This window comes from Scyliorhinus torazame, chromosome 3 (genome assembly GCF_047496885.1).
Source record: "Scyliorhinus torazame isolate Kashiwa2021f chromosome 3, sScyTor2.1, whole genome shotgun sequence".
NCBI classification, from domain to species: domain Eukaryota; kingdom Metazoa; phylum Chordata; class Chondrichthyes; order Carcharhiniformes; family Scyliorhinidae; genus Scyliorhinus; species Scyliorhinus torazame.
Genome location: NC_092709.1, coordinates 190,928,963 through 190,942,339, shown reverse-complemented (window position 1 = coordinate 190,942,339; position 13,377 = coordinate 190,928,963). Strand labels below are relative to the sequence as shown.

At 50.1% G+C, this 13,377-nt stretch overlaps 1 protein-coding gene across 2 annotated transcripts in view; it reads right to left on the bottom strand.

The window, feature by feature from the left end:
* slc30a9 (solute carrier family 30 member 9) overlaps positions 1-13,377 on the bottom strand; it is a 201,548-nt gene that overhangs the window by 19,658 nt on the left and 168,513 nt on the right. For both annotated transcript variants that reach the window (XM_072496665.1, XM_072496666.1), the window contains 2 exons: positions 4,351-4,458; positions 1,135-1,300 (listed from right to left, as the gene is read on the bottom strand). In XM_072496665.1, coding sequence (XP_072352766.1) covers positions 1,135-1,300; positions 4,351-4,458 — 274 coding nt within the window. The remainder of the gene's footprint in view (positions 1-1,134; positions 1,301-4,350; positions 4,459-13,377) is intronic.

Below are 13,377 nucleotides of genomic sequence, written 5' to 3'. Positions count from 1 at the left end.
ATCTGCAAACTCACTGATCATGTCTAGATCATCAAAGTACATTCCAAACAGCAGGAACCAAACACCGATCCCTGGGATACAGTACACCCTCGACCAGCGCCCTCTGCCTCCTGCCACTAAGCCAATTTTCATAGAATTTAAAGTGCAGAAGGAGGCCATTCGGCCCATCGAGTCTGCACCGGCTCTTGTAAAGAGCACCCTATCCAAGGTCAACACCTCCATCCTATCCCCATAACCCAGTAACCCCACCCAACACTAAGGGCAATTTTGGACATTAAGGGCAATTTATCATGGCCAATCCACCTAACCTCCCACATTTGGACTGTGGGAGGAAACCGGAGCACCCAGAGGAAATCCACGCACACATGGGGAGGATGTGCAGACTCCGCACAGACAGTGACCCAAACCGGAATCGAACCTGGGACCCTGGAGCTGTGAAACAATTGTGCTATCCACAATGCTACTGGACTTTGGATCCATTTTGCCCTGGATCCCATGAGCTTTCATCTTATTGCCCAGCCTCCCTTGTCAAAAGCCTTACTGGAGTCCATGTAGACTACATCAACTGCATTGCTCACATCAAGACACCTAGTCACCCTCTTCACAAAATTCAATCAAATTTGTTAGACATGATCTCTTCCTGACAAAGCCATGCTGACCATCCTTCATTAATTCTTGCCTCGCCAAGTGGATATTAATTCTTGCCCTCAAATTTTACATTTGCAATTTTAGACATTTCTGCTCCTTTTTTACTACATTCATCTTCCTTGCTTATGCATTTGAACCAGAACTTTCATTACGATGCCACTAAAAAACATCAGTAATGCAAAACAAAAATGGCAGATTGTGCTACAATTATCGGTAGAAAGGATAGTCTGGATATGGTGCATAGAGGAAAACTGCATAAAAAGGATCAAAGACCCATAACAGAGTTTTGTCTTTTTCTCATCTATGAACCTAAATGGATGAATATAGGAGAAACTCAAATCAGGCACTCAAGCAACATTGTGCACCCCAGAAGGAAATTTACTCCGAAACACTTTACATCTCACTTGAAGCATCACATTAAAAATATTATTTTTAAGCAGCCATTTAGGCTTTCCATATAGATGGCAGAGTAACCCAATTGATTACCTTACTGAAGGGTCATTTTCCAGAAGTTCAGTAAGACTTTGTACATTTTCTGGCTCAATAGACCTCCCGATCAGAGCCTCAGTATTTGTGTAAATCAAGAATGTTGAAACTGCACCCAACAGTGTTCCAACACCAAGGGAGCCGATGCTGTCATAATAGGGATTATCTGAGTAAAGACGGACACACAGTGAGTAACTGCTTAAGCTGCTCAATTGTACCAGCATTAAAACACTTAAGCAATGTCTATGTGGAAACATTTGCTGGTAAAGATTCTGTTTATAGAAACAGATTGTGCGGAGCTGCTTGGACAATTATAAAAAACATGGGACAAATATATATTTATTCACAGATAAAAATTAACTGTGAAGCACCAACATGAAAGATACAGAAATGAATACAAAATACTGGAAATACTGAGGTCAGGCAGCACCTATGGAGTAAGAAACAGATCATGGCCCATAACTTCCTCAGAGTGACAATCTCCAGGTGATTGTCACTCTCAACGGACTTGCACCTTCCTTACTCAGGCTCGGTAAGACAGGAGTAGCGAAACACGCCCCGGCTGCATCGGCATGGAGTAACTGGGGTGCAGAGCGAATAAACATCCCCTTTTTATAGCACTAGCTGCAGTGAGGTGGGGATGGGGGTTGTGTCCCATATGAGGTTGGGTCTTTTTTTTTTGAATAGTTACTCTGAAGTTAGAAGTGATTTTTTTCCCTCTAACTCTTTCAGAGTAACTATTAGGGTAAAACTGAAAGAACCATCCGAAGTTAGCAATTCAAACCACTTCTGTTGGATGGTTCCCAGCCTAGCGCAATTGTCCAGAGGAAGTTAGCACTTCTGGCCAATTGCCAGGTAAACCCTTACGTTATAACTTCCTAGAGGGATTCCCCAGCACATCATTGGAGTACCCTCGAAATGCTACACTGGGGAACCAGGGAATTATGTGCCATTTGTCATAACCAATGGTCTTTCATCAGAATTGAAGGACGTTGCGATGCGACAGGTTTTAAACTAACATGGAGGGAGGAATAAAAGGGAAGGTCTGTGTTAGGATGGAAGATAAAAGAGAATAAATGACAAAAGGGATATGTGGCAAAGCAACGAAACAAAAGAAAGATGGGTCTAGAGGAGCTGGATATGACTACAGCAGAATCAGTACCAACACCTGCTATCGTAAAAAAATGGTAGTAATGATTATTATCCAAAATTGGTTTCCATCTCCACAGATGCTACCTGATCTGCTGAGTATTTCCAGAATTTTTTTTTAGATTTGAAGTAATTATAGTTTGTTTTTAAAAAAAAGATACAGGTACTGGTTCATAAATTCGCTATACTTTTTCCTCAGAGTAGGGATCTCCCGAGGATTGCCACTCTCGACGAACTTACATCTTCTTCACTCAAAAAGAAAGTTACGTTTTTTGATTTACAAAATCGTAGAATGATCATAGAATCCCTACAATGCAGAGGGAGGCCATTTGGCCCGTCGAGTATGCACCAACCCTCCAAAAGAACACACTACCTAGGCCCACACCCCTCCCTATCCCCGAAACCCCACCTAACCTTTTGGACATTAAGGGACAAATTACCATGGCCAAGCCACAAAAAACAGCATATCAATGGGCTGTGGGAGGAAACTAGCACTCGGAGACACCCATGCAGACACAGGGAGAATGTGCAAAATCCCTAGTCATCCAAGGTCGAAATTGAATCATGGTCCCTGGCGCTGTTAGGCAGCAGTGCTAACTACTGTGTCACCTGAAAATAGTTTGTAGTCAGCAATTAAAGCACAAGATCAGACTATGAAAAATAATGTAGCCGTAAGAACTTATCATTCTACCCTCAACATTATTGATCACCAGGATAACTTTCATTTTAAAATTATTCAATTAAAAAAAAAAAAATCTTGATTTATCATCTATCAAATTCTATATTGTTCCAGGTCACTAAACGGACAACTGACATCATGCTTCCAGTGGGAGTGGCCAGTTATCAAAAAACATTAATAAGGTACTGTTGTATCATTTAATAAGTTGTTCTATACAATAGCAGCATGAGAATATCACATTTTAAAAAATAGATTTGGTGTGACTTCACAATGAAATCTGGGAACGAGTTGTAACAAATGTCAACATTTTTTGCATGTAAACTGAAGCACAAGGTTACTTTGTTTTATTTCAATTCTTAAGATGACACTTATCTGAAAATATGCGGAATCAACAGATGCACTTTTGTAGAGTTGAATTTAAAATATTTTTTTGCCCAAATTTACACATTATGATTCCTTAACGTTTTCTAAACAGGTGGCAGGACAATGCTCAAAACTTACTTTTTTTGACCATTCTCTCTCTTCTAATATCTGATATTGATAACACTACTGTGGAGCACTTAGGGCTATTTTACTATCTTAAAAACACAATATAAATTTGACAGAAAGGTCATTAAAAGCACTTGTTCAGTGCTTGCAGCTTCGGAAATAAAATGTGTGTATAGTCAGCAGTGTGACTTGTAGGTCATAAAGGAAGTAAAGTTGTATCGGACTTGTGACATTACATTTGGGATACTCTGTTCAGTTTTATCCTTTCATTACTGGAAGGTTGGAGGTTATTGCAGGGAGTCTAGATGAGGCCATGATGTTGATTGTCCATCCAGACTTCAATGTCTTGAGAATGGGATGAAGGAAATTGATTTAGACGTCTTTAAATATTTCAGGGAAATTAGATTCAGAAATTAATATTCTATTAAATAAATGTATTAATAGTCCTTAAATTATTTTAAGCTCATGGGGAAAATTGAAGAAAACTGGTAAATTGAGACAACTCATTTTTGGCTATGGAACTGTTGAACAAATGACCAATAAAGGTGGTGAAAAATATTAAACAAAAGGGCTGGATGAATTCCTCTTGGCAAAATGGACATACATTATGAGAAGGAACCTAACAGATAGCTTTGCGAGGGCGCCCAGGGGAACCAACATAATCTTACTGAATGAATGTTGAGAATACAGAAATAGATCTTTAAAGGTTATTTTCTAACAACATATTACTGCAAATGTAATTAATACTGATATTTCCAAATTAATTAACGCAGCTCTTATGCTGGAGCGCACCTTGTTCACATACACATAAAACAAGTCATAGGTAATACCTAATATGAAAGAAAAATTAGAAATAAATGAATTGGTCATTAAGTGCTTATTTTAACATTATGTCTTACCAGTAAGAGAAGTTAGCCCCATACAACCAGCTGCTAACAACACTCCTAACACAGCAGCTGCGTCTTCCAACAGAACAACATTGGTGGTTGGATCGTGACCATGCATCACTAGGAAACAAATGTAGTTGCATGTTAGTGGTTTGGAGGTACAATAAGCAAGTTTTAAAAGTTCAGATAAAATAAGAAGGCTTTATTGTAGATTCAGACAATTGCTTTAGTGGGATACCCTGAATACTCAAATTAATATCTGAAAAACAATGGAAAGCAAGTACCATGCAGTAATCCCAAGAGGGGTGCAGATTACATCATAGAACATTACAAAACAGTGGTCCAGTGGTAGCACTTTCATATAGAATTTTTTCCATAGAATTTACAGTGCAGAAGGAGGCCATTCAGCCCGTCGAGTCTGCACCGGCACCTGGAAAGGGCACCCTACCTTTTTTTAAAAAAATCTTTTTATTGGCTTTTTTCTTATTTATCAACAGTTGTGTGTATAGATTATATTTTCTTGCCCGCGCTAATTTACTTTATTGTACCCGCCTGTGTCTAGCCCATCTGGTTCCCTAGACGGTACAGCAGAACTGGAGGTGGACTCCTGTGATTCCTGCCCTCTGACACTGGATCCCTTTGGCGGTCGTTTCCTGGGGCGTCCTGGCCTAGATGGGCCAGGCTGCGGCCCGGGCGACTGGGATGGCGAGCTGCCAGCCTGTCCTGCCCGTTGCCCACCCGATGCACCTGGGACGGAAGGGGGGGGGGGGGGGGAGTCCGAGGTGTCGCGGTGTACCGGGACCTCCCCTACAGGGGGACCCGGGACGGACCACACCACCTCCTCCTCCCTCGGGGTGCCCGATGGCCCCCAGGCCTCTACATGGGTGGGGGATGCGAACGGACTTGCCATCCGACTCCCCCCCCGGCATCTGGCGCTGCCAGTCCTGGAGGCCCGTGCTGGTATCGACAGGGGTCTGCAGGTATGCAGCCATGGAGCCCAGGGGGTTGGCAAACCCTGTCTGTGACAGTGCAACGCCGGCTCGCACATGGCCACTGGCGCCGATGCCCTCAGCGATGGCCTGCAGAGACTGGGCCATGGCCTGCAGAGACTGGGCCATGGCCTGCAGAGACTGGGCCATGGCCTGCAGAGACTGGGCCATGGCCTGCAGAGACTGGGCCATGGCCTGCAGAGACTGGGCCATGGCCTGCAGAGACTGGGCCATGGCCTGCAGAGACTGGGCCCTGGCCTGCAGAGACTGGGCCATGGCCTGCAGAGACTGGGCCATGGCCTGCTGAGACTGGGCTATGGTGTTGAGCGCCTCTGCCATCTGGCGCTGGCACTGGCTCATGGCCTCCTGTGAGAGGGCAGCCATGTCCTGGGCCACAGACGCCTCCTGCACGGAAAGCCCCAGGCCTCGCAAACCGTTCCCCATGTCTGACACCGTCGCACCCATTGCCTCCACCGCGGACGCCACCCGTGCGGTGTCGGCCTGGGTGGCACGCATGACCGGCACCACTTCCAGCTCCTGGACGCGGGTGGACTCCTCCACCTGCGACTGCAGCTGCCGCAAGCCGGCCGTCACCCTCTTCGCTCGTCTCTGGGTCGGTGGTTGCATCGGATCTATGTGTGGGTGTGGAAACTCCAGGAACCCGGGATCCATCTGGGCGGCAGATGTTCGCTTGGGCTGGGCTGCCCTCCGACCGCCCGGCCCCTCTGCTGCTCCTACCTCCACCTGCTGTACCGGGACGGCTGTGTTGTGCGCACTAGTGAGTGTACCAGACGCCTCATCACTAAAGTGCCCCACCGAGGGGAGTGTTTCTGCGATGGTGGAGGGTGTTGGTGACAGCAGTGGCGTTGTGTCGTGCTCTTCGTCCCACTCTGAGTCCATGGCACTTTGGGGTGGGGGTTCGTCTCCACCCATCCACTCTGAGTCACTGTCCGGTATTTTGTCTTCCTGGGTAGTGCTGTCCCGGGTAGGGGTGTCCCGGGTAGTGGTGTCCCGGGTAGTGGTGTCCTGGCTCGGATGTGACGGGGGCCTGTGGCTGCCCCCCTCGTCGCTGGGTGGCACACGCCTGCGTCGTCGCTCCCGCACGTGACGGGGGTGTCGTCTCCCTGTTGCTCCAGGTCTCTCCGTCTCCCGTGGTGTGCGAGGGGCATCCTGTGGGCGTCGCATGCCAGAGGGTCCGGGTCTCGCCGTCTCCCGTGGCCTCCGAGGGGCATCGCATGCCGGAGGGTCCGGGTCTCTCCGTCTCCCGTGGCCTCCGAGGGGCATCCTGCAGGCGGTTTGCATCTGCGGGGATGGGTGCCTCGACGTTTGCTCCTGCGATACACAATGAAGCATGCATGGTTAGACACGCAGGCAGTGATCAGGTGATATGGGGGAGGGGGGATATGGGGAGGGGGGATTTGGGGACGGGCTGTCGGTGGCTCACTTGCTAGTTCGCCCCCGACCTCTGCATCAGCAACCTCCCGGTCGTCAGGTCCGCCAGCCAGTTCCAGGGCCCTTTCCTCGTGTTCGGTCAGTGGCCTCTCCTCAGCGGGGCCTCCTCCAGTCCTCACATGCTCCCTATTGTTGTGTGCGCGCTTCTCCTGTGGCGGGGGGGGTGGGTGGGGGTGGTGGCAGGGGTAAAAGGCAACAGTGTTAGGCAGGTATATGAATGCACGCCATCGGTTGCGCATGCATTGCAGAGGTTAAGGTTAGGGCTGGATTCACTTGGGGATATGGGGGAGGGTGGGATGTGGGGGAGGGTGGGATGTGGGGGAGGGGGGATATGGGGGAGGGGGGATATGGGGGAGGGGGGATATGGGGGAGGAAGAGGGGGGATATGGGGGAGGAAGAGGGGGGATATGGGGGAGGAAGAGGGGGGATATGGGGGAGGAAGAGGGGGGATATGGGGGAGGAAGAGGGGGGATATGGGGGAGGAAGAGGGGGGATATGGGGGAGGAAGAGGGGGGATATGGGGGAGGAAGAGGGGGGATATGGGGGAGGAAGAGGGGTGGATATGGGGGAGGAAGAGGGTGGATATGGGGGAGGAAGAGGGGGGATATGGGGGAGGAAGAGGGGGGATATGGGGGAGGGGGAGGGGGGATATGGGGGAGGAAGAGGGGGGATATGGGGGAGGGGGGATATGGGGGAGGGGGGATATGGGGGAGGGGGGATATGGGGGAGGGGGGATATGGGGGAGGGGGGATATGGGGGAGGGGGGATATGGGGGCAGGGGGGATATGGGGGCAGGGGGGATATGGGGCAGGGGGGATATGGGGCAGGGGGGATATGGGGCAGGGGGGATATGGGGCAGGGGGGATATGGGGCAGGGGGGATATGGGGCAGGGGGGATATGGGGCAGGGGGGATATGGGGCAGGGGGGATATGGGGCAGGGGGGATATGGGGCAGGGGGGATATGGGGCAGGGGGGATATGGGGCAGGGGGGATATGGGGCAGGGGGGATATGGGGCAGGGGGGATATGGGGCAGGGGGGATATGGGGCAGGGGGGATATGGGGCAGGGGGGATATGGGGCAGGGGGGATATGGGGCAGGGGGGATATGGGGCAGGGGGGATATGGGGCAGGGGGGATATGGGGCAGGGGGGATATGGGGCAGGGGGGATATGGGGCAGGGGGGATATGGGGGAGGGGGGATATGGGGGAGGGGGGATATGGGGGAGGGGGGATATGGGGGAGGGGGGATATGGGGGAGGGGGGATATGGGGGAGGGGGGATATGGGGGAGGGGGGATATGGGGGAGGGGGGATATGGGGGAGGGGGGATATGGGGGGAGGGGGGATATGGGGGAGGGGGGATATGGGGGAGGGGGGATATGGGGGAGGGGGGATATGGGGGAGGGGGGATATGGGGGAGGGGGGATATGGGGAAGGGGGGGATATGGGGAAGGGGGGGATATGGGGAAGGGGGGGATATGGGGAAGGGGGGGATATGGGGAAGGGGGGGATATGGGGAAGGGGGGGATATGGGGAAGGGGGGGATATGGGGAAGGGGGGGATATGGGGAAGGGGGGGGATATGGGGAAGGGGGGGATATGGGGAAGGGGGGGGATATGGGGAAGGGGGGGGATATGGGGAAGGGGGGGATATGGGGAGGCTCACCCTGCCTGCTCGGACGAGGACTTTCACCTTCTTGTGGCACTGGGTGCCTGTCCGTGGTGTCAGGGCCGCAGCGGTGACGGCCTCTGCCACCTCCCTCCACAGACGCCAGCTGTGGCGTGGGGCAACTCTGCGGCCGTGCCCGGGATACAGGGCGTCCCTCCTCTGCTCCACTGCGTCCAGGAGCGCCTCCACATCCCGTGAGTAGAACCTCAGGGCTGAGCGGTGGCCAGCCATCCAGTCAGGAGTTCCGGTCGGGTGTTCCGGTCGGGTGGGGGGGGGGGGGGAGCAGCGCGGCCTTATGAGTCATCACGCCGTGCGGCGTGTATGACGCTGCACGGCGTGAACCACGTGCGCAAGTGCGGATCCAGTCACGTCGGTGCTGAATTTGAGCACTGAGTGCTGAATTTGGTGCTTTATGAGTGCGATAGTGAGAGTTTGGTGACCGAGGGAGTTAGGTGAGGAGGGAGTAAGGTGCTCCTTTCATTTTGTTTCCGACATTTCCGCAAAGAGTGCGAAGAGAGCCAGGAGTTTACAGGAAGTGTAGCTGACTGGGAGCAGAGTCGGAGGGCGGAGATCTAGTTAGTCCACACAGCAGCTATATTCTGTAAGGTAAGAGGGGATGGAGGCTAGACCAGTTACATGCTCCTCCTGTAGGATGTGGGTGGTGAGGGATACCACCGGTGTCCCCACTGACTATACCTGCGGGAAGTGCACCCAACTTCAGCTCCTCAAAGACAGTGTTAGGGAACTGAAGCTGAAGCTGGATGAACTTTGGATCATCCGGGAGGCAGAGGGGGTGATTGAGAAGAGTTACAGGGAGGTAACCACACCCAAGGTACAGGACAAGAATAGCTGGGTTACAGTCAGGGGGAAAAAAACAAACAGGCAGACAGTGCAGGGATCCCTCGTGGCCGTTCCCCTTCAAAACAAGTATACCGTTTTGGATGCTGTTGGGGGGGGATGACCTACCGGGGGAAGGCCCTAGCGGCCAGGTCTCTGGCACTGAGGCTGGCTCTGGGGCTCAGAAGGGAAGGGGGGAGAAAAGAAAAGCAATAGTTGTAGGAGATTCAATGGTTAGGGGAATAGATAGGAGATTCTGTGGTCGCGAGCGAGACTCCCGGAAGGTATGTTGCCTCCCGGGTGCCAGGGCCAGGGATGTCTCGGATCGTGTCTTCAGGATCCTTAAGGGGGAGGGGGAGCAGCCAGAAGTCATGGTGCACATTGGTACCAACGACATAGGTAGGAAAAGGGGTGTGGAGGTAATAAACAAGTTTAGGGAGTTAGGCTGGAAGTTGAAAGCCAGGACAGACAGAGTTGTCATCTCTGGTTTGTTGCCGGTGCCAGGTGATAGCGAGGCTAGGAATAGGGAGAGTGCAGTTGAACACGTGGCTGCAGGAATGGTGTAGGAGGGAGGGCTTCCGGTATTTGGATAATTGGAGCGCATTCTGGCGAAGGTGGGACCTGTGCAAGCAGGACGGGTTGCATCTGAACCAGAGGGGCACCAATATCCTGGGAGGGAGGTTTGCTAGTACTCTTCGGGAGGGTTTAAACTAATTTGGCAGGGGAATGGGAACCGGATTTGTAGTCCAGCAACTAAGGTAGCCGATATTCAGGACGCCAAAGCATGTAATGAGGCAGTGGGGAAGGGAACACTGACAAAGGAGAGTATTTGCAGGCACGGAGATGGGTTGAAGTGTGTATACTTCAACGCAAGAAGCATCAGGAATAAGGTGGGTGAACTTAAGGCATGGATCGGTACTTGGGACTACGATGTGGTGGCCATCACGGAAACTTGGATAGAAGAGGGGCAGAAATGGTTGTTGGAGGTCCCTGGTTATAGATGTTTCATTAAGATTAGGGAGGGTGGTAAAAGAGGTGGGGGGGTGGCATTATTAATTAGAGATAGTATAACAGCTGCAGAAAGGCAGTTCGAGGAGTATCACCCTATTGAGGTAGTATGGGTTGAAGTCAGAAATAGGAAAGGAGCAGTCACCTTGTTAGGAGTTTTCTATAGGCCCCCCAATAGTAGCAGAGATGTGGAGGAACAGATTGGGAAACAGATTTTGGAAAGGTGCAGAAGTCATAGGGTAGTAGTCATGGGCGACTTTAACTTCCCAAATATTGAGTGGAAAGTCTTTAGATCAAATAGTTTGGATGGGGAGGTGTTTGTGCAGTGTGTCCATGAAGCTTTTCTAACACAGTATGTAGATTGTCCAACCAGAGGAGGGGCAATATTGGATTTAGTACTGGGTAATGAACCAGGGCAAGTAATAGATTTGTTAGTGGGGGAGCATTTTGGAGATAGTGACCACAATTCTGTGACTTTCACTTTAGTAATGGAGAGGGATAGGTACGTGCAACAGGGCAAGGTTTACAATTGGGGGAAGGGTAAATACAATGTTGTCAGACAAGAATTGAAGTGCATAAGTTGGGAACATAGGCTGGCAGGGAAGGACACAAGTGAAATGTGGAACTTGTTCAAGGAACAGGTGCTACGTGTCCTTGATATGTATGTCCCTGTCAGGCAGGGAAGAGATGGTCGAGTGAGGGAACCATGGTTGACAAGAGAGGTTGAATGTCTTGTTAAGAGGAAAAAGGTGACTTATGTAAGGCTGAGGAAACAAGGTTCAGACAGGGCATTGGAGGGATACAAGATAGCCAGGAGGGAACTGAAGAAAGGGATTAGGAGAGCTAAGAGAGGGCATGAACAATCTTTGGCGGGTCGGATCAAGGAAAACCCCAAGGCCTTTTACACATATGTGAGAAATATGAGAATGACTAGAGCGAGGGTAGGTCCGATCAAGGACAGTAGCGGGAGATTGTGTATTGAGTCTGAAGAGATAGGCGAGGTCTTGAATGAGTACTTTTCTTCTGTATTTACAAATGAAAGGGGCGATATTGTTGGAGAGGACAGTGTGAAACAGATTGGTAAGCTCGAGGAAATACTTGTTAGGAAGGAAGATGTGTTGGGCATTTTGAAAAACTTGATGATATAAAGTCCCCCGGGCCTGACGGGATATATCCAAGGATTCTATGGGAAGCAAGAGATGAAATTGCACAGCCGTTGGCAATTATCTTTTCGTCCTCACTGTCAACAGGGGTGGTACCAGGGGATTGGAGAGTGGCGAATGTCGTGCCCCTGTTCAAAAAAGGAACTAGGGATAACCCTGGGAATTACAGGCCAGTTAGTCTTACTTCGGTGGTAGGCAAAGTCATGGAAAGGGTACTGAAGGATAGGATTTCTGAGCATCTGGAAAGACACTGCTTGATTAGGGATAGTCAGCACGGATTTGTGAGGGGTAGGTCTTGCCTTACAAATCTTATTGAATTCTTTGAGGAGGTGACCAAGCATGTGGATGAAGGTAAAGCAGTGGATGTAGTGTACATGGATTTTAGTAAGGCATTTGATAAGGTTCCCCATGGTAGGCTTCTGCACAAAGTAAGGAGGCATGGGATAGTGGGAAATTTGGCCAGTTGGATAACGAACTGGCTAACCGATAGAAGTCAGAGAGTGGTGGTGGATGGCAAATATTCAGCCTAGATCCCAGTTACCAGTGGTGTACCGCAGGGATCAGTTCTGGGTCCTCTGCTGTTTGTGATTTTCATTAATGACTTGGATGAGGGAGTTGAAGGGTGGGTCAGTAAATTTGCAGACGATACGAAGATTGGTGGAGTTGTGGATAGCAAGGAGGGCTGTTGTCGGCTGCAAAGAGACATAGATAGGATGCAGAGCTGGGCTGAGAAGTGGCAGATGGAGTTTAACCCTGAAAAGTGTGAGGTTGTCCATTTTGGAAGGACAAATATGAATGCGGAATACAGGGTTAACGGTAGAGTTCTTGGCATTGTGGAGGAGCAGAGAGACCTTGGGGTCTATGTTCATACATCTTTGAAAGTTGCCACTCAAGTGGATAGAGCTGTGAAGAAGGCCCATGGTGTGCTCGCGTTCATTAACAGAGGGATTGAATTTAAGAGCCGTGAGGTGATGATGCAGCTGTACAAAACTTTGGTAAGGCCACATTTGGAGTACTGTGTACAGTTCTGGTCGCCTCATTTTAGGAAGGATGTGGAAGCTCTGGAAAAGGTGCAAAGAAGATTTACCAGGATGTTGCCTGGAATGGAGAGTAGGTCTTACGAGGAAAGGTTGAGGGTGCTAGGCCTTTTCTCATTAGAGCGGAGAAGGATGAGGGGTAACTTGATAGAGGTTTATAAGATGATCAGGGGAATAGATAGAGTAGACAGTCAAGAGACTTTTTCCCCAGGTGGAACACACCATTACAAGGGGACATAAATTTAAGGTGAAAGGTGGAAGATATAGGAGGGATATCAGAGGTAGGTTCTTTACCCAGAGAGTCGTGGGGGCATGGAATGCACTGCCTGTGGAAGTAGTTGAGTCGGAAACATTAGTGACCTTCAAGCAGCTGTTGGATAGGTACATGGATTACGGGAAAATGATATAGTGTGGATTTATTTGTTCTTAAGGGCAGCACGGTAGCATTGTGGATAGCACAATTGCTTCACAGATCCATGGTCCCAGGTTCGATTCTGGCTTGGGTCATTGTCTGTGCGGAGTCTGCACGTCCTCCCCGTGTCTGCGTGGGTTTCCTCCGGGTGCTCCGGTTTCCTCCCACAGTCCAAAGATGTGCGGGTTAGGTGAATTGGCCAATGATAAATTGCCCTTAATGTCCAAATTGCCCTTGGTGTTGAATGGAGGTGTTGAGTTTGGGTGGGGTGCTCTTTCCAGGAGCTGGTGCAGACTCGGGGGGCCGAGTGGCCTCCTTCTGCACTGTAGATTCAATGATAATCTATGATTAATCTAGGACAAAGGTTCGGCACAACATCGTGGGCCGAAGGGCCTGTTCTGTGCTGTATTTTCTATGTTCTATGTTCTATGTCGCTGCGAGCCCATTTCGGGCCGGAGACTTTTGAACCATTT